Source organism: Corylus avellana, chromosome ca10 (assembly GCF_901000735.1).
Source record: "Corylus avellana chromosome ca10, CavTom2PMs-1.0".
Lineage (NCBI taxonomy): Eukaryota > Viridiplantae > Streptophyta > Magnoliopsida > Fagales > Betulaceae > Corylus > Corylus avellana.
This window is the reverse complement of record NC_081550.1, coordinates 20,605,997-20,626,434: the sequence shown is the minus strand read 5'-3', so window position 1 is coordinate 20,626,434 and position 20,438 is coordinate 20,605,997. Positions and strand designations below refer to the sequence as shown.

The window sequence follows — 20,438 nt, the reverse complement described above, 5'->3', positions numbered from 1 at the left end:
TTTCGGTTCCGATTTTCAAAAATAAAAAATCAGGTACTCCAGTTCTGGTTACCCATTTTGGCCAATAACCAAAAATCGGGATCGGGTTTTCACCCCTACCCACAACCAGAAGCCGAAGCATTCTAAAGGTATTCATCATTGATTTTATTATTTGATAAAAAAACGATATTAAGTAAACAGTAAACAAATCACCATTACTCATATGTTATTATTGTTTTTTTTTTTTTTTTTATCTTTTATAAAAATATTTGATTTCATTTTTCTACCTATTTTTTGTTCATCTCCATACAACTTATGTCCAAATCTACCGTAAATTTATTAAATCTATGAGACACACATGTGAACTCCACATATTCAATAGAAGTAGGATTGTCAAAATGATGGATGAATTTTGATGTTGCAGTTAGACCTTGTTTCAGTGTACTTCGGCAGTCCTTAGCAACCATGATGGATGGATTTTGGCAGCTCACACTCTAAGACTGACTCCCTCATATCCCTCTTTTGGTAATTAAGCTTTTGCAGCTCTTCTTGGTATTCGGCTTGCCCTCTCTCATGGTTGGTCCTTTGTCCTGTTTTAAGATAATTCCCTCCTCATCATTTTAGTTCTCAATCAAGGCTATCTTTTCACCGATTGGCTGTGTGCTCCTATCATCAAAAATTGTATTCTCTAACTCTCCTTCTTTCCTTTTTAGACTGCTTCAAAGGTCTCAAGATGTGCTAATTCTCGTGCACGATTGGTTGTTAAATGGGCCACTTCCCACTTGGTGTTTGAAAACATTCCCGAAAACTCTCATTTTCTTTTATCTCTTAGAATTATGAGTGACAATAACCCTCATTGGTAATTTTCTTTTTTTCCATCCCTTTTTCCTTTCCCTCATTTGAATAGAAAATAATAATAATAATAATTGGAAGAAAACGAAAGAAATGTACGTACTTCTTAAAAATCCAATTTGGAGACAAAAAAAAAAACACTTGATTGCAAATAACTTTTTGTCATTTTAAGCATTTGATTCCTTTCCCATTTCATATAATATTATGTGATAGAGTTTGTGCTTGAAACAAAAACCTAATAAATAAATATCGAAAAATTTATACTCCACAAATATTATGTATGCTTCTTATTGCATGAAAAGGAATTGTCCCTTAATATCTCTCTCAATTTCCATCAAACTAGCGTTCTATAATTTTCCCCATGAAAAAAAAAAAAAGAGATTTACCTTAAAAACGACGCCGAGGCTTGTCCATCAACAATTTGGGCCACTTGGCACCTGAGCTGAGATCCTTCCATAAACAAGCTGACACTTGAGAGCCGAGACAACAACGATTCTCTGCAAATTTACGTAGCATTTGGTGCCACATATCCAGGACTTCCGAATGTACACGCAAAGAAAGACGACTGGTGACCCAATTCTTCACAACAATCATAATCTGATAATCACCATATCTTCTATTGAGATTCGCTGTTGTTGAAAGTTTTTATATTAGGTTTCAGACAACCCATCGCCTTGCTATTAGAAGATAGGTCTCTCCGGTGTGTAAATGAGCGGATGCAAGAGAAGGAAAAGTGGAAAGGGATACTAGGAGTAATGTGAAATTCATAAATTTGCTTTTAAAATTAGTATTAAATTTGGAATAATCGTGATAATAAAAAAGATAGTTTATAGTATTACTCTGACAAATTTTTAAACTAATGTGGCAAGGATTTTTAAATTAAAAAAATGCAATTATCACAGTCTGCCACGTCAGTTTAAAATTTTTTTTGAGTTCATTTATTTGGTTTCCTAGTACTTCTTGTCGAATACCTAGTGAAGGAGAATCACTTGAACTCAAATTGTTTTGAATAATCAGCAGCTAAGGTGGAATGATAAGGCTAGTAGAGTGAGCAGGTCGTGACTTAGCAAGAACGGGTGAAAATATCTTTAGACATGTAGGATTAATATATGAGGTGTGATACAGCCACAATTAAAACCCAACTTTTGCTCAACTTCTAGACCAAATTTCTCTCTCTAGTTTAAGGCTCTCTCTCTCTCCTCCACAGGCAGTTTTTTTATAAAAAAAAAACTTAAGAGAAAAGTTGGGTTTAAGTTGTACCTTTATCATTTTCCTTAATTATAAACTCTCTCAGATTTAATGAAATGATAAATTATTGGTGTCAATATTTTGCCCATATTTCCTTCATATCGTCTTACAAATTAACCATTAGATTTGTGGACTCCACATAAGTAAATGGTGAATCCTACAAATTTAATGATTAATCAATTAAATTTGTATGAGAATTTGAGAAAAATATATAAGCAAATTATTAACACAAATCATTTATCTAATAAAATTAATAAAAATCTAAATATGAAATTGCTAGGCTTATATATTTTGAGCGATTTAAAATATAAGATTCATTTGTACAAAACAAATAAGCTCTACAATCATTTCTCCAAAATTGCAATTTCTATAAAGTTTGAGCATCTTAAGAAATATATAGTATATTCTTCCCGGAATCCTACACAAGAGCAAGACAAATCTGTATCATATAACCTCAACTTATATAGTTTTTCCACATGTCATTTGTCAAGCAGGTTTGTATCATCCATTTGAAAGTGACCATTCAAGTTCTGGTAGTTTCGTATGAGATGTAGTTTAATATTATGATCATTCAACTTCTAGTGAGTTTTTTTTTACAGAATACTTTTAATTTATATTTTTTGCGTGGGTATTATCCGTCAAATTGTCAGGCATCAATCTTTTTTTCGAAGAAGAAGCTTCACGCATCTATCTTTGAGGAAAATTTCTGTGCACATATGTGCCACAGACTCAAGCCACATGAAGGATAATAAACGACAATATTTATGGCCAGTGCCTTCCCCCAGTTAATTTGGGAATTGGATTTTCTTCGGTTTAAAATAGATCGAAAAATATTCAGTTCATGATTAAGATTTGTTCTTAGAAATTCTAAAGTCACAAATAAGACATATGTCTACTAACTAAAAAAAAAAAAAATCATTTTAGATTTAAATAAAAATAAAAAATAAAATTATAAAATATTAAGGGGTGGTCCGACCATGTCTAAGGGCCAAACAATTTTTTTCTTTTAAGATTTGGCCCCACCCCCAAGGGCCAAACAATTTTTTTTTTTTTTTTGTTAAATTTGGCCCTTTTCAGCCACCCCGGCCCCAAATTGGGGTGGTCCAGCCACTCTCATGGGGTGGCCAACCATCCCTTAATATTTTTATTATTATTTTTGGTTAGTGGACAAGTGTTCTATTTGTAACATTAGGATTTTTTTTTAGAAATCTTAGTCAAGAACTAAATATTTTTCAATCCAATTTTGACTGGAGAAGATTCTATTCCCATTTAAAATAGAGGGAATCCATGCAGTTAATAAATGACAATATTCATGAGAGAGTCCCACCTGGTTCCAATGATGCGCCCAAGTGGACGGCTCCCCCTCAAGACTAGTATAAGGTGAATTGTGATGCAGGGGTTGATAGAAAAAATGGGAGGGTGGGTCTAGGGGCAGTCATACGGGATCATTTGGGGAATATGTGTGCAGTTAAAAGCAAATCGTGATCAGGTTGGGTTGATCCTACATAAGCAGAAGCTTGGACTGCTTTAACTAAGCAAAGAATTGGGAGTTCAAAGATTGGTTCTGGAGAGTGATGTGAAGGTCTTGGTGGACGCGGTAAACTCTACGGATCCAGATGATAGTTGCAGAGGTCAGCTTGTGGCAGATATTCAATTTTCTCTTAATGTTTTCCCTAGCTGGCGGATGGTTTATGCTCCAAGACAGGTTAATCGGGCTGCTCATGCATTAGCTCAACAGGCTTTACATGGTAATATGGACGATGTATGGTGGAGTGACCCTCTGGCTTGTATTCGATTGATAGTTGAAGCAAAACGAATTGTTCGGGTTCCACCGATATGATTCAATAAAATGACATATTTCTCACTCTCAAAAAAAAAAAAAAAAAGTATTTTTGTCTAAAAAAAAAATAAAATGACAAAATTGCGATCTTAAAAACAACTAACTCGTTCCTCTTCATTTCAAAATGTAATGGAAATGATCCAACTCCCCTTCCGCCAGGAGGTCTATGACTCTCTGGTAAATAATCAATTTTGGGTTGAATTCCATCATTATTTAGGTGATTCGGTAACATTTCTCAAAATAAAATAAAAAATCAAGATCCCTTACCATTATAGAGAATATAGGGATGTGATTGTAGTAGCACTTGATAAGATTAAAAAAAGTCTAGATAGTGATAATTGCATGCAATACTTCAAGATCAATTGAATCACCGCTTGATTTAGTCTCAATAGAACCCAAAGCAAATGTGTGAATGATTTTTTTTATTGTGAAAAATCGAACTCACGCCTTACTACGAGTCAAACCTTTTTTGAAGATTTTTTTAAATCAATGAATCATCGCCCCCTAGTGTGGGCCCACATTCATTCAAAATGAATGATTTAAACTTAAAAGAAGAAGAAGAAAAAAAAAAAAAAATTGAATGATTTTAAATCGAACCACGTCAACATTTAAATATTGACAGAGTGACGTCGTTTAGAGTTGTCGCTCCATATGGCCGAGCCACACTCGCTATAAGAAGCGCTCCAACAGTCTCAACGACCGTTCCAATTCCCATTTCCAGCTGTGTGTGTGGCGGCAAAAGAGAGCACAAATAGCAGCAGAAGAAAAAGAAGCAGGCAGCTTAACCTCTAACCTAAACCAGGATAATGCTATCCTTGCCGCTTCCTATTCCAACCAAGAACACTCTCATTCCTCTGAGACCCAAACACTCGTGCTCTCGCAGTACCAGAGCCCAAACACACCCCTTCTCTCCACTCCCTTCTCCTAAACCACTCAAGCCCCTCGAACCGACCACCGTAGCAAGAGTAGCTCTCAGAGAACATGTTCAAGAGGAGGAGGAGGAGGAAAGAAGAGACCGGAGCGCCCTCGCCGGAGTGTCGCCGGAGGGAGAGCCTCTCCCGTCGGAGCTCCAGGATGATCTGATGCCGAAGCACGTGGCGGTGATCATGGACGGCAATGGGAGGTGGGCCCGCCAGAGGGGGTTGCCGGCCTCGGCTGGCCACAACGCCGGTGCGCGGTCGCTGCGGGAACTCGTCGAGCTCTGTGGCCATTGGGGGATTAGGGTTCTCACCGTCTTCGCCTTTTCTTACGATAATTGGATCCGGCCCAAGGTCCGTTTACTCTAGGCTTTGACCACTTTTCTTGATTTTGAAAGTGGTTTTTTTGCATTGATTTGATTTGTTGAGTTCCCAAAAGTGAAGAAAAGGCAATTTCGATTGAAATTCTAGTTGTCAGTGCTTGCTTGGCACTTTTAAGAGTACTTTTACTGCTTTTGAATGTGGAAATCGCAGTGGTTTTCGTTAGATTCACAATTTTCTTTCGTACAAAAGTTGAAATAGTAGTGATTTTTCAACTTAAGAGTATAACGGATAAGTCTTTTTTACAAATTACTGCGACGTGTTGGACTAAAATAATCACGTGCTAATCACGTGTTAGCACTACTCTAAATTAATAATTTTCTATAGCTAAGGCTTTTGAGATCGGTGTTAATTATTATGGGATTTGGCTTAAGTGTTGTAAAAACTACAAGATAATTTTTGTAGTTTTTTCAACGGTCTAGATCTAATTTTAGTCGCTTTCTTTTTCTCATGAAAAACTTAGAATTAAATATGGACGTTAAATGCACCAGAAGCTGAGCCAAATCCTTTATCATGTATTATAATGCTAAAAACTACACTTTTATTCTATTAACATCCCATCACAGCCGCGTGATGGGATAAAAGTGACTTAGAACCTGAAGTCTACTCTATTTCATGTGTTGGTCTAGAGTTTGGGCCCACAAAACCTAAGGTTTTAGGCTTTTGAGAGTTTTTGAGTTAGAATCTGCACTCCACTCCATTTCAAGTATTGGACCAGAGTTTGGGCTCACAAACGTGAGGGTAATGTTAAGAATAATAATTCAATGATTTTTGTGTTTTTGTGTGTTTTAATTTGTCTAGAATCTATTAGTGAAGCTTTTTAATGGTTGGTTTGGTTATAGTGCAGGTGGAGGTGGATTTCTTGATGACTTTGTTTGAAAGAGAAATAAAGTCACAGCTGGATATTTTTTTACGGTAATTGTTATGCACACTCTCTCTTTCACTTGGGGGAATTTCCATTTCCCATGATTCAAATTTTGCCCTTTTTCGCATTCATTCTTATTATATTTTGATTGCATACAGTAGATATTATCTTGGGGAAAATTTGAGGCGATTCCCAAGAGGTAGTTATAGTTTAAACAGTTCGTGTGGAGCATAAATGGCAAAAAACGAGTCAGATTTTTTAATTTTAATTTATCTTTCTGTTTTCTTCTTCTAAAAAATGCAAACTTTGAATCATTAATCCAAATATTCATATTGATGGAGAGCTGTTGCAGATTAATCTATATGCAGTTTCTGGATTAATTAATCGGTAGGCTAGTTAATCAAGCTAGTATTGTGATGTGCCCTTTCAATCTAATGACTTGGTCATAGATTATCCCATCCCAGTTTTTTAGCCACTATTTAGAGATATTCACATTCTTCTACAAGTGTACGGGTATTTTAGGATTCAAATTGTGGAAATATCAAAGATGTGAGCAAATTACAGAGACAAGAAAGGTTTCTGTTACCTGCCTTAGTTGAAGAGTGCCCTTGTGTTGAGGTAAGTGCTTGTATAAGATGTTAGGATCTGGCCCTAGATGGATTTGGCCAACACTGAAAGGAAGTAGGCGTTAGGTAGATTTTATCAAATCTTTTCTTTACATCACAAGGAAAAGGGATGTACATAATCCAGTTATCTAGGGTTTTGTTAGATTGTCGAAGAAGACAGGATGAGCTTTTTTTTCCTGCCATTTCCTCTCCATTTTAGAAGGGATGTACGTACCATGTTTTGCTTTCTTGTTGTGATGTTTCAAGTTGTGCTTGAGAGACCTCTTTTACTCTCTACTTTTGTTCAGTAATGCTATTTCCATGACGGCCTCTGAGTTATCACTTTCTGGAAGAATTCTCCTGCTCCTGGCAATTACCTTGGTTGTTTTTTCAACTAGTTCAAATAGTGACAGGATGGTCCTGCTTCCAATTTTTGGAGTTGCTCGCCATTCATAGAATCCTCTAGAATGGTGGTCCCAACTCCAATCAATTATATGATATCTGCATTAGGGTTTCTTTTTTTTAGATGAATGAGATTCTTCACTAACAAAACTGAACAATACAAAACACTCCATTTGTTGAACTGGACCAACAGCTGCAGTCTGCAGCTTACAAACCAATCACTATCTAACTCTTTACTATCCACAATACTGCAATCTGCAGCAACACTATATACCCTGTTTCTTCCTATACATCATCTTCTACAAACAAAATTCAAATCAAATCACATCCTACTACAATCTACTCTGTACACCAAATATTCTATCAAGCATCCCCCATCTGCAACACAATTTCTCATTCTCCTCGGTCCTTCTAAATTTTCCTTGGGCTATACCACATGAGCTGACCTCCCATTTGATCTGCATAACTATTCTCTCCTCTGTTCTTATATGCTTACCATGTTCTATATCATTTCTTTGTTTTCAAATGTTATAAACAACATCACTCTATCCCAATCTACATAAAACTGCTTTCATCATTCTACTCCTCAGCTTCCTTACACCCCAATTCACCGTATCTTCCCAGCTCGTCTGCAGATCTTCAACAAAACACATACCCCAATTCATCATATCTTTCCAGCACTCCATCCCAATTTGACTGCATTCGGGTTTCATTAATGAGACATTTTATATAGAAAAACATTATCAGCAAATGTGCGTAAAATAATTGTTTCCAGTGAGTGTAAGACTTCCAGAATTACATTGATAGTTTTTTAAGATTCATTCTTCTATCTTTTCTAAGATCTGATAAATAGGACATATTTTACTTCTTGATTCATCAGTTCTCCTTCAGCTAAAGGTAGTTTGGTAGGCAAAATTAATTTTAACGGATCTTATGTGGATCTTTTGTCATGAGCTGCAATTGTATATTCCTTATTCATCTATTTTTGCACATTCCTTAGAGATTTATTATGTGAGTAGGGTTCCAGGTAAGCACCTTCCGCTACAACCTTAGAAACAGGAAATGCCAATGCCAAGTTGGATAGACTGGCCTGCGATAGTCCAACAGTATCTTTTGTTAAATATCTAAAAGTGGATGTTTGTTTAGGAAAGAAAACGGATTTATTTGTTTGATCATCACATATTGGTAAAGTAGACACATGCTAGCAAGCAAACCATTATTTCAGATCTAAGGGGTGTCCAATGTTGGATTTTCTTTCTTCTTACTACCCTTATTTCACTGTCATCTGTTACTTTGAACATCACATATAAGCAAACAAAGCAATCGCGGACTTTTCCTTCAAATTGGGTTGAAAGAATTTCTTTCAACTTATTCTATAAAAAATACATGTGTCACTTTTCATGTGAGAGGCACATGTTTTTCACATGTAGAAGTCACATGGCATTTTTATAAATTAGGTTGGAGGAAATTTTTAGAGGAAAACTCTGTCCAGCAATCACATCCTTGGTAGCAGACCATTGCTTCAGTTTTCATGTGATAGTTCATTGTTGGATTCAGTATTGAAGTTGTTTTCATTAACAGAGATTTATACATAAAACAATTGGTTTATGCTCGTTGCTTTTACAGGGAAGGTATTCGAATAAGCGTGATCGGTGATTCCTCAAAGCTTCCAGAGTCTCTACAGAAGTTGATAAGTGATGCAGAGGAGGCCACAAAAGCCAACTCTAGACTCCAACTCATCGTGGCAGTTAGCTACAGTGGGAAATACGACATCATACAAGCATGCAGAAGTATTGCTTCCAAAGTCAAAGATGGTGCTCTTGAACTGGAAGACATCAGTGAAAGCCTGATTGAACAGGAATTAGAAACCAACTGCACCGAGTTCCCCTACCCTGATCTACTGATACGAACCAGTGGTGAACAAAGAGTTAGCAATTTCTTATTGTGGCAGTTAGCCTACACTGAATTTTTCTTCGCACGAGAACTCTGGCCTGATTTTGGGAAATCTGAGTTTGTAGAGGCCTTAATTTCATTTCAGCAAAGACAGAGACGCTATGGTGCACGTCTGTAGGCAATTGCCAGGTACAGATATATCTTAACTTCCATTATACAGAAAGCTTGTACCATGAAGTTTCCTTCAAGAATGGCTAGCTCAACAGGCACCTAATTAGCATCAAGGTGCTGGATGTACATAGAATAAACAAGCATCATATATAACCCATATATTTAGAATGATATATCTCTATTTGCCAAATATGGGATAATTTTTTTTAGCAAGAACATGGGATAATTCATCATTGTGTTCATTGACATCGCATAAAGTAGCATTGTTGTCCACAAGCTGATTGCATAAAGCAGCACCTTTTGTAAATGCGGATTGAGAGGAAAATTTGCAATTAAAATTTTATTTGTAATAGTAATGCTAAAAATTACATTTTTATCCTACAATGTTAATGTGGCGGTTCCAACCAACCTCTAGATCAGTTCTTACTTAAAAAAGAAAAAAAACCAAAAGTTGGTTGGAACTATCACATCAATATTATGAGATAAAAATGTGATATTTAGCATTTATTTTTTGTGTAGTAGTACCGGTATGTTTATTCATCTAAGAGAAAAGGTAAAGGGGTTACTTGGCAATTAGAAATTAAAATGCGTCTCTTGCATAAATAATTGTACTGAATGTCTTAAATCTTTGGGTGGTTGTGCTTCACATTTGTTCGTCGTTTTCTACGGGAGGACATAAAACCAAAAGAGTTAGGATCTCTCACAAATTTACAATTGTGGCACTCAAGTTGTAATATAATTTGGACAGTCCACGTAGAGATGGCTGCAGGGTTCTAATCCTAATCCACAACAGAGTATAACAAGGATCAGGATTCTTTGAAATTTTCTACTCGAACTCTCCAAAATTCGGGCCGGGAATGAGAAAGGGTGAGGGTTTGGAGCACACAAACAGGTAGACCTTGCAGCCTGAGCAATCTAAAGACCTGTTTGGGCACTTTGAAACCGCATCCCCCTCTCTCACATAAAACTCGAGCGGAGATTTCTCAAAGATCTAAATCCTAACAACAAGGAGACCGCAATCATGATTCATGACAACAACTTGTAATTAGTTGCGAGAAGACCAATTACCAAGATAAAGATGGTAGTGTTGTCTGATGTGCCCATTTTGTACTAATCCTTTAAACTATGGATTGCACAGCTATACTTTTAAGAGCATACCAACCGCAAATTGGACAACAAGGAAATGGACGACAACAAAGAAGAATGATAATTGTACTATAATTAGGTAGCTACCTTATTGATCATATATAATTGTGCTGACCTTTTTGATAATATTTATCTAGAGTTTATATACATTTATAATTAAAGAACGTTATGGCAGTTTTCATTAGTTTGAACTAATTAAAGTAAGTCACCATAACCATACGGTCCATACTCAATAAAGAAGGATTGAGATTCCATCAAATGCGGTCTCCGAATCATTCTTTTGGCCAGCTAGGGGATTAGGAGTCCTATTAGGGGTAGTTGGTGATTGCAAACTTTAATGGCAGCAATGGTTTAGCTACTCCTAATCATTAGGTTGAGGATGGATTAACCATCTTAATGATTAAAATGATGGTTTGGTCAATAATCACTTATATGACTTGTGTGTGATGCAAGTTATCCTCTTTCGTTGCATTTTAACTCGTTCATTCAAAATAAACAATTCAAATTAAAAGTATTGCTCCCCACACAATACCTTCAGATCTCAATTCTTCATCAAAATAACATAGTCGGGCACCCTCTCTCTCTCTCTTTGTCTCTCAGCTTTATGGGTCAATTGGATTAAGATACCTTACAATTAGGGATCCCGACAATTCTCCTATCCTTAGAATCAGGCAGTAGCGCTAAGCAACCTCAATGAAGATTGAAGCCCTTATGCCTTAATATAGGGGTTCCTTATTCCATTATTTCAAATAATGGGCCCCTCTCACATCCCTTACATTTTTTCCTTGCCCTTGCACTTTAGACATAAAATTATAGGGATCTCAATCAAGTCAATTATATAAGAGTAGTGTTATATACCACTTTTTTATCTCACAATTATCTTATAATATTGACTTGACAGTCATAACTAATCATTAATATTTGAAAAAAAAAAAAAAAAAAAACTAAACTACCAGCCGTTAGCAATATAGTCTCCTCAACGTTCAAAAGGTACTAAAGTAGCTTCCAAACTACTAAAATCTATCAAAAATGACACCTTTTTTTTTTTTTAATATCCCTATTCTTTTAACAAATAAAATAATAAAATAATTGTAAAAAAAAAAAAAAAAACCAAACAATTTTTTTTTTTTTTTTAAAAAAAAATACAAGAAAACCAAATGGGGGAATAAAAACAAAAAAAAAAGTTTTTTGGGATAAATAATAAATAATTAGTCACTTTAGTTGGCCTAAATTACAAACTGTTTCATGTCATATTAAAGTAAAATCAAAGGCACGGTTTTTGAGATATTCAAAAAAAAAAAAAAAAAAAGTACTAAAGTAACCCATCAAACTACCAAATAGATTTTACTTTAATACGACATGAAGCAATTTATAATTTATGTCAACTACAATGACTAATTATTTATTTATTCTTTTTTTTTCTGTATTTATTCGTCCAATGGTTTTTTTTTTTTACAATTATTTTATTATTTTATTTGTTAAAAGAATATGGGTATTATAGGAATATAAAAAAATAAGTGGCATTTTTGATACATTTTGGTAGTTTTAGGGACTACTTTAGTACTTTTTGAATATTGTAAAGCTATATTACAAACAACGGATAATTTGAAGGGTTTTTTTTTAATATTTTTTCCTTATTATTTTTATTTAATAATGACCGGTCCAAAGAATTGGTTGGTACAAATAATACTACATATTGAACTCTTATCTCACTTCATTCTAGTAAGCTGATCTAATAGTGCTCATCCATCCAATAATATGAAAGTAGGATGAGAATGAAGTATTTATCATTATTTTTGTAGTAATGTTAACTTATATACCACACGTACCCATTTTACTTATATTTTATTGGGTTGATATAACATTAAATTATTATTTAAAAATAATAATAATGAGAGGTCCAACTACCGAGGTGAAGTGGATTGGTACGTTCTGTCCCACAATCATTAGACCGTAACGTGGGGAGTGATAATTGGTGCTTAGAGGTTTATCATTTGTGTTGACTTTCTCTTTGATTCCCATGGCATATATTAGGCAACTTAAAAGTCGTATATTTAGGATTAATAAATAACAAAAAGAACAATATAATAAGGACAAAAAATTAAAAACATGACTTTACTTTATCCTTGGTCTTATCCATACTTTAAATAATTTAGGGGTCGCTACATAATAAACCATTAAGTTTATCTTTATTTTTAAATTAAATAAAAAAAAATTATATATATATATATATATATATATATATATATATATATTTGACATGTCCACATAAAGGAGAGGAAAAAGAGATTCGAACTAGTGATTTCCGCTTCAATATGTGTGATCCACAACCAATAGAAGAACAAAAAAAAAACTAAAAAAACTAAAAAATATGTATATCTAAAAGTGTCAAATTGTCAAATTCGAGCACCTAATTGTATTTTGTTAGGAATTATGTATTTAAAAAATAGCAGTTTGTTTTGCAGATAAAATGTATATTTTTTAAAAAAGTATAGTTAGTATGAGAAATAAAATTTTCTTTCAATTCAATTTATTAAATTGATATTTGTTATTAAAATATGTGTATTAAGCATATTAAAAATGCATATAAAATTATGTATTTTAAGAACATACATCAACTTCATAGATGAAGAATTTGAAAGAATACTTGTTGAATCATGAAATGAGTTGACGATCCTTTGTGTAATGAGATCAGACAACCCTTTATGGGCAAAAAGGTATTTTGCATGCACTAGCACATAGGATTCGACCACTTTTGAATATGGTCATCTTTAGAGTGGGCCAAATGCATTTACTTCGACAAAGACAAAACTCCTTATCCAACCCAAAAAAAAAAAAAATTATACACTTATCAGGCTCTAACAATATATTAAATATAAATGTGAAAATCACATGCTTTAATGACTTTGTTAAAGCAATTTATTTATTTATTTATTATTATTATTTTTTACCGAATTGGAGGCATGTATCCTACAAAACAAGGAAAAAAAAAATCAAAAATTGCCCGTCCCTCAGGGAAGCTTTCGATGCTTAAGAAACGTACGAGAGAGAAGAGCAAAATGAATAGATAGAGAAGGAGAGGAGATAATTCGCGCCCTATTAATTTTCATGTAAAGGCCACTTGAATAGATCAAGCTTTTTTTTGACATGTCTGTACAAGGAGAGCAAAAATAAGGATAAAGATTCGAATTAATGGCTTCCGCTTCATGAGACGTGGTGCTCAACCAATTGAGTTACCTATTGAAAACGCTTGCCTGAGTAATCCTAGGGTAATTATTTATTATCTCACCAACTTTATAGACTTAATAAAATTTAAGACAAAAAAAAGGAAAAGAAAGAAAAAGCTTAATCAGTTAATAAACCTTGGTTTTCTAGAAGGAAAAGAAAAACAATTAAAACCTCACCAGAATAACATAAGATCATTAAAGACACATTATTACGACAAAACATAACAATAATTGAAGATAATGCAACTTTACTGCTTATATTACATACATTGGATAATGATAACGTAGTCTTTTACGGTTTTACCCGAATAAGCCGCCAACTTCGCAAAACCAATGGGCAGCGACAGCTGGTTTTGACGACTCTTTAGAGGCCTCAACAATAACCCTCTAAACCACCTGCCCCCCTGCCCCATTCAAGATTTAAGGGTTTTTTTTTAATCAATTAAAGATAATGACGGGCAAAATGGTAATTTGACACGGGACACTATTCTCGTTCCTATAATGAATTCGGAGCTCAGAACAGAGTGAAGGTTGCGGTATAGTTCGTGTTCTGGTTTTGTGTTTCACGAGAAAGGCTTCATCGACTGCAACAAAAACTCTGATTTTCTCTCTTACGGGGGGGGTTTGGTTTTGCAATTTTCTCTCTCTCTCTCTCTCTCTCTCTCTCTCTCTCTTTTTTTCTTCTGTTTGGTGGATGAGAATTGTTTTCTGGGAAAGTACCCGGCCATGGGAAAGCCGTCGTTCAAGGATTCTCTGAAAGCGCTTGAAGCGGATATTCAGCACGCCAATACCCTGTAACTCTCTTTCTCTGTCTCTCTGTCTCTCTTTTTCTCTCTATCCGAGATATGAATTTAGTGCTTTTTTAAGCTCTGTGAAATGGGTTTTTGCTTTTTTGCTTAGGTGCGTCTAAATAAGGGTGTGAGTTTGTTTTTCTTGGGTACTGTTTGATTTGCATTCTAAAAGAAAGGTTCTTGCTTTTGAATGTCTAATTGTGCCATAACATGTTGTTAGATTATATTTGTTGTATTGTCCCACATTGATTACTTATGTGTGTATCTGAATTATTGGCCTGATATATAGCCCCCTTTTGTTCTTAATATTCTCAAGATGGTATCAGAGAACAGGTTCTGAATCACCTTCCCCACCCTTTTCCTTTCCTTCCGGCATCATCTGTCTTATTCTCAACACGTGTAATGGCTAATGACATTCAAAATGTTTGTTTCAGTAGAAATTAATCAAATGTTTAATAATGATTCTGAGTTTTTTTAGCTTCACATTCAGGCTTTGTTGGTATGACACAAAGCGAATTGCAGATATTTCTTGTAGTGAGATAGAGATGGGACCTGATAAGGAATTTCATCTGTTGGTTGACTTGTTCTGCACACAAAGAACCCAATGTTTTATCTTACCCACTTATGCCCCCCCTCCCCCCCCTCAAACCTTAATGCTTGGCCTATAGATGTGCTCAATCAGAGTAAATTCATTAGTATGCAGTAATACTAATGATATTATTGTTATTTTGGTTATTAGCTTCACTTTTTGGGTGGTGACAAAATGAGCTAGACTAGGCTGCTCAAGTATTTGAGAAAGTGACATCGGATTTTTACCAAAAAAAAAAAACTCAAATTTTGCTGCTTTGAGTATGACTATTTGAAAACATGATGGCTTTAATTCCTTTCTTTTTTTTCTTTTCTTTTCTTATTTTTATCTTCAAAAAACAACAAACGAGTTGGGTTTATGCACATAAACTCTGACAAATTCATATTCTATGTTGCTATTGTAGAAAAGAGTGTCTACAATGCTAAGTAATATATTGGTAGGGGATAAGGGACTCTTTCGGATTCAACTCCTTTCTAAGGATCTCAGTTAGTTGGGGTTATGGGGAAGTTGATTGAGCTGAGTAGTTGGGGAAAATGTTTACTACGAATTATATTTGTTGAGTGTCTGTGACTTCTATATATTACTTTGATGATGGGATCTTTGCTAGATATTATTAATCCTGTGATATGCTGCCTTCTTTCCCTTGTTATTCCAGGGCTTTAGATTTTCCAAGGGAGAATGATGGAGCACGTCTTCAGATGAGACTGTCCTACGGTCCACTTGCTCACCTTTTTCTTTTTCTTGTTCAATGGACTGATTGTCACCTTGCTGGTGCACTTGGTTTGCTTAGAATTCTTATTTATATGGTATGCTTCTCTCTGCTTTCCCTTCTCAGCTCTGTTAGTTTCCAGTTTCAGATTTGTTTGTTTATACTCTCTCCCCACCCCCTCTCTATTGGGCCTTTTTCAACTGTCGTTTTACTTGTTTCTGTGATTATTTTGCTTCCTATCCCCTTAAACAATGTAGAAATTTATGATGACTTTCTTCCTTGTTGGGTGCGGCAATGTGATGGATTGGTGCAGACCTATGCAGATGGCAAGACCACTATGTCTGTGTATGAAAGGAAAGCAAGCATTAGAGAATTTTATGGTGAGTAATATTCTGAGAAGGTGAAAATACTCAATTTTCATGCATAAATATATTAACACTACTGTAACTGCTTCCATTTTGGGGAAAGATGTTCATCTCTCTCTCTCTCTCTCCCCCTCAACCACCCCTCCCCCAAAAAAAAAAAAAGAAACAGAAAAAAAAGTGCTGATGAGTTTGGCTTTCTGTCAACAGCGGTGATATTTCCTTCTTTGTTGCAACTTCATAGAGGCATCACAGATTTGGACGATCGGAAGCAGAAAGAGGCATGTAACCTCAGATTCAAAAGACAGGATGAGTTGGAAAGGGGGAAACTCTCTGAAGTTGATATAGAAAGAGAAGAGGAGTGCGGGATTTGCATGGAGGTGAACAGCAAGGTTGTATTGCCAAATTGCAGCCATACTTTGTGTTTGAAGTGTTATAAGGAGTGGTAAGCTGCTGTACTTCTCTAAACAAATCTTGTATATCATCCAATAATTATCTACATAAATGACATAAAAAGAAAAGTTAAATATACCATTCTGTAGGCAATTTTAAATACGAAGCATTATGTTAGACTTGACAAATCAGTCCGTTCTCGCTACAAATCGTTCTCTCTCTTGCAAAACTTCTCTGAGAAGTTAGTCTGAAACAGCTCTGCTGGGACTCCTCCTCTCCCTCATGAAGCTTCCTCCTCCTGATTCTTTCGGTCTATAGTTTTTTCTAGATCCTTCCGCTTTTTATGCGGCTTTATCCATCGCCTCAGGCAAACTATCCCTTATCCTCCCAAAATCGCAACTTCAGTACCTCCACCACCACCTATTGCCTCCTTTAATTTGATCCGCCATGACACCTCCTTCTCCCGAAACTTTCGTGGTTTTTAGATTTGGCTTTTTCCAAGCTAGATTTGTCATCCTTCATCAGCTTTGCCCACCACGGTCTTCACCAAATTCTCCGCTCCCTGCGCCACCTCCTGCACCTCTGCCTGGCTTTCGTTTGGTTCTCACGAGTCTATGCATGGATTTACACGGCCGCGCGTCCCTGTCATCTCCTCTGCTGGAGCCGCAGATTTTTGGGTTTGGTGTTGTATTTATGATATTTTCTCTCTATATCTGTTTTGTGTTGTTTTCTTTGGTTGTTTTCTTTGGGTTTTAGCTTCCTTGCTGGTGGTGTTGTTTCCTTGTTGGAGTTTGGGAATGGTTGAGAAATCTTTCAAGGTTCGTGCACCTTCCTGTGCCTCTTGGCTATGCTGTCTCTAGCACAAATGGGATTGAGGAACCTTTTGAGGTTCATGCCCCTTCTCAAATTGCCTTTTCTGGCGGCCCTCAAATGGGCCAAGTCATTCATTTGACCCATTTCCAATAGTCCTAAGTTTTTTCTGCGCCAATGTGGTTGCTTTGGGTTGTTGTTGGGTTGTCCCACCTTTTATTTTTCTTTTCTTCTTTGTTGTATTTCCCATTTCCCCTTCTTCCCCGTGATGAATAGGATACCATTCTGTAATGTCCCTTGACAATCGAAGTTTGTGGCCTTCCATTGGTATCTTTCTTGAAAATTGGACTTGTTAGGCAATCTTCTCGAGAAGATACGATTCAGAACTGAGAACACTATCAGTTTTGAAAATGTCTTTGAGAAGCTATCCAATTGTGAGCACTTATAAAATATATATATATATATATATATATATATATATATATATTGGCAAGATGAGTAGCTCACACAATAGGTGGTTTATAAAGACATTCATGAGTACAAAGTCCCACATTGATTCCTTAATAGGTAATTTTGAAATGTACAAGTAATTCTAGAGAGCTTCAATTGTAATTTGACTAATCTTTTTGAAATAATAATGCAGATGTAGGTGGTACTTTTCCTAAGTCATACACTTTGTTTTCTGTCTTTCCAAACACTGATTGGGATCTGATGACATATATTTGCTGTTTTCTTTAGGCGTGGGCGATCTCAGTCATGCCCCTTTTGTCGAGATAGCCTCAAAAGAGTAATGTCTGGTGACCTTTGGATCTACACAGATAAGTGTGATGTTATTGATTTATCATCAATACTGAGGGAGAATCATAAGAGACTGTTCATGTACATCGGTAAATTGCCTCCTGTTATCCCAGATCATGTGATTGTTCCATATGATTATCATGTTAGGTGATATAGTTTATGTACAGGCTTTGGAAAGTGTATATGATAAGCTTGGTTGTATATGTATTTCTTACTAACATACTGAGATGATTTTTTTTCAATTTGGCTATAGTTTTGTTGGTTTCAAGTTGTTAATATTGATTCTCTTTTTTAATCAATCTCTTTTTTTAATTTGGCTATTTCTAGTTTTCAATTGTGGCTGTACCATTTTATCTTTATCCCCCTTGTTAAAGAATTAATCCCCAACACCCCCTCCCCCTTAGGGAGAAGGATCCCCCCATTTCATTTGAAATGGAGGGGATTTATTTAGTTGTTTTAAGAGGGCATTTTTGTCAAAAAAAAAAAAAAAAATTACGAAATTGCCCCCCTAAAAACAACTAACTTGTTTCTCTCCATTTCATTTGAAATGGAGAGGATCCAAGTACCCCCTGTGGGGATCTTTCATTTACTTTTGGCAAATTTTTATATTATTATATGATTTTTAATTAAGTCGAGAATTTCTTGCGGGATAATTTTGTTTTGAATAATCTAAACAATTGTGATATCACTACTTTTTCTTTTAATTTTTATAGATGAGGAAAAATAAGTACAAACAATCAACATAGTTATTACATAATTCAAAATACAAAGACCAAAATAAAATTTTAATCTTAACAGCGATCCGACCATAAGGTGAAAATATTGCCAACGAAGTTGGTTATAGAGGCTTAAGGTGAATGTTATGGGTATCAACAAAGGAAGCTTATTTTAATTTAGTTTTTGGCCAACTTACGAGGGAGCTGGAGAGACGAGGAGGTAGTTGTATAGTAGTGTATGAGACACTATTTGAGGCGGTGGAGCAAAAAGCCATCATGATCGAATATTTTTAAGGACTAGATTCGAGTATGGAATTTCTAGTAGACCAAAAGAGCTTTACAAAGGAGAGCCAGAGGTGTTGTAAATAGAGAAGATTTGCTGCAAGAGATCAAAAGGACTGGTGGCGCGTGGGGTACACACCAGAGGGAGGGGGTCGGTGGATGATTGAGCTACAACTGACAATGGAGGAGGAGGCACACGTGGGTGGTGGAAGTCATGGGTTTTTAGTTGATCTAACCTCTAATAACCCAAACAAAAGACTAGAAAAACTAAAAGGAGGAAAAAATGAAGTAGCAAAGAAAAGGTGTGTGTAAGAGCGATGTTACTCTTTATACCGATTTATCACACCCATTTTATATGGCTGGCGTAAAGTGTTTTAAATGTTTTTTTTTTTTTAGTTTTAAGTGCAGATATGGAAAGCCACTTAAAACACGTTCCGTCAGCCGGTATAAAATAATCGAGTGTGGTAAATGAGTGTGAAAAGTAACATTATTCAATATGTAATATCTAGGGTTACTTTTTCATATAGTAATAATATTTTCTTGGCTATGTCCTTTCACATTTTATTATTCTTCCACGAACCTGGAATTTGATTGTTCCCATATTTCATTGAACATCTTGCCTTCTTTCATGCACTAAATTTGTACCCATCATTGCAATTGATATTGTTTCTTTTTAAAATTGATATTACATGTCACGAACTTGGATCTATTTATTTTATTTGATTCTTTTTAAAACTGTTAATAAAGTCTATTGATATTGTTTGTCTTTTTAAAATTTGATTAAGTTTAAAATTGCCAATAATTGTTTTTTTTTTTCCTAATTAAGATCCTCTAGATTTCTTAGAATAATTTTATGGCAGTCTTTGAAATTTTAACCATTATTTTTAAATTAAATAATTAGATTTTATGTCTCAACATATATCCTTAAGAGAGATGGTGTCAACTGTCAAAAGAAACAAAGAAGCAAAGAATCGTGGCATAATATATATGGAGCACATGCTGCCAAATCACAAACCTATGATGATTGAAAAAAATATAGATGTACATCAAGCAGATGATTTTGGTTCAGGATCGATCACTTTGCATGCTTATGTAATTTGCATAAAAGCGAGGTTGGTTTTCTTCATGGTGAACGTACGCATAGCCTCCATGGCTAGAGATATCAAGCCCTGCAATTTCATCATCAACAGAGATTCTCAAAATGCTCAGCTTGTGAAGGGCATAGAAAAGAGGTCCCATTGTCAAACTAACCCACCCCACAATCACCAAAACCTCAATCACTTGAGCTCCCAGCAAGCTCCACCCTCCACCCATGAACAAACCATATGGCCTACTCACCCCTGACTCACCTGAATCATAGGCTTGAACCACAAATTCTTCTTTAGCAAACAAGCCTGTAAATATCAAACCCCAAGCACCACAACCACCATGCAACTGGGTTGCCTCCAATGGGTCATCAAAC

General features: G+C 35.4%; 2 protein-coding genes across 2 annotated transcripts; both read left to right on the top strand.

Moving 5' to 3' along the window:
- Positions 1-4,637: 4,637 nt before the first annotated feature.
- Positions 4,638-9,424, top strand: LOC132164161 (dehydrodolichyl diphosphate synthase 2). The gene is made up of 3 exons (XM_059574597.1): positions 4,638-5,190; positions 6,065-6,132; positions 8,716-9,424. Exons 1-3 carry the CDS (start codon positions 4,726-4,728, stop codon positions 9,158-9,160), a joined length of 978 nt encoding a protein of 325 aa, XP_059430580.1. The 5' UTR covers positions 4,638-4,725; the 3' UTR covers positions 9,161-9,424.
- A 4,601-nt stretch (positions 9,425-14,025) lies between these two features.
- LOC132163192 (E3 ubiquitin-protein ligase AIRP2) lies at positions 14,026-18,277 on the top strand. The gene is made up of 5 exons (XM_059573377.1): positions 14,026-14,320; positions 15,562-15,712; positions 15,929-15,995; positions 16,188-16,422; positions 17,919-18,277. Exons 1-5 carry the CDS (start codon positions 14,253-14,255, stop codon positions 18,127-18,129), a joined length of 732 nt encoding a protein of 243 aa, XP_059429360.1. The 5' UTR covers positions 14,026-14,252; the 3' UTR covers positions 18,130-18,277.
- The last annotated feature ends 2,161 nt before the right edge of the window (positions 18,278-20,438 follow it).

Coding starts and splice junctions, on each gene's coding strand:
- LOC132163192 (XM_059573377.1), top strand. CDS start 14,253: ATGGGAAAGCCGTCGTTCAAGGATTCTCTGAAAGCGCTTGAAGCGGAT. Junction 14,321..15,561: donor ATTCAGCACGCCAATACCCT/GTAACTCTCTTT, acceptor TTGTTATTCCAG/GGCTTTAGATTTTCCAAGGG. Junction 15,713..15,928: donor TTAGAATTCTTATTTATATG/GTATGCTTCTCT, acceptor GGATTGGTGCAG/ACCTATGCAGATGGCAAGAC.
- LOC132164161 (XM_059574597.1), top strand. CDS start 4,726: ATGCTATCCTTGCCGCTTCCTATTCCAACCAAGAACACTCTCATTCCT. Junction 5,191..6,064: donor ATAATTGGATCCGGCCCAAG/GTCCGTTTACTC, acceptor GTTATAGTGCAG/GTGGAGGTGGATTTCTTGAT. Junction 6,133..8,715: donor CAGCTGGATATTTTTTTACG/GTAATTGTTATG, acceptor TTGCTTTTACAG/GGAAGGTATTCGAATAAGCG.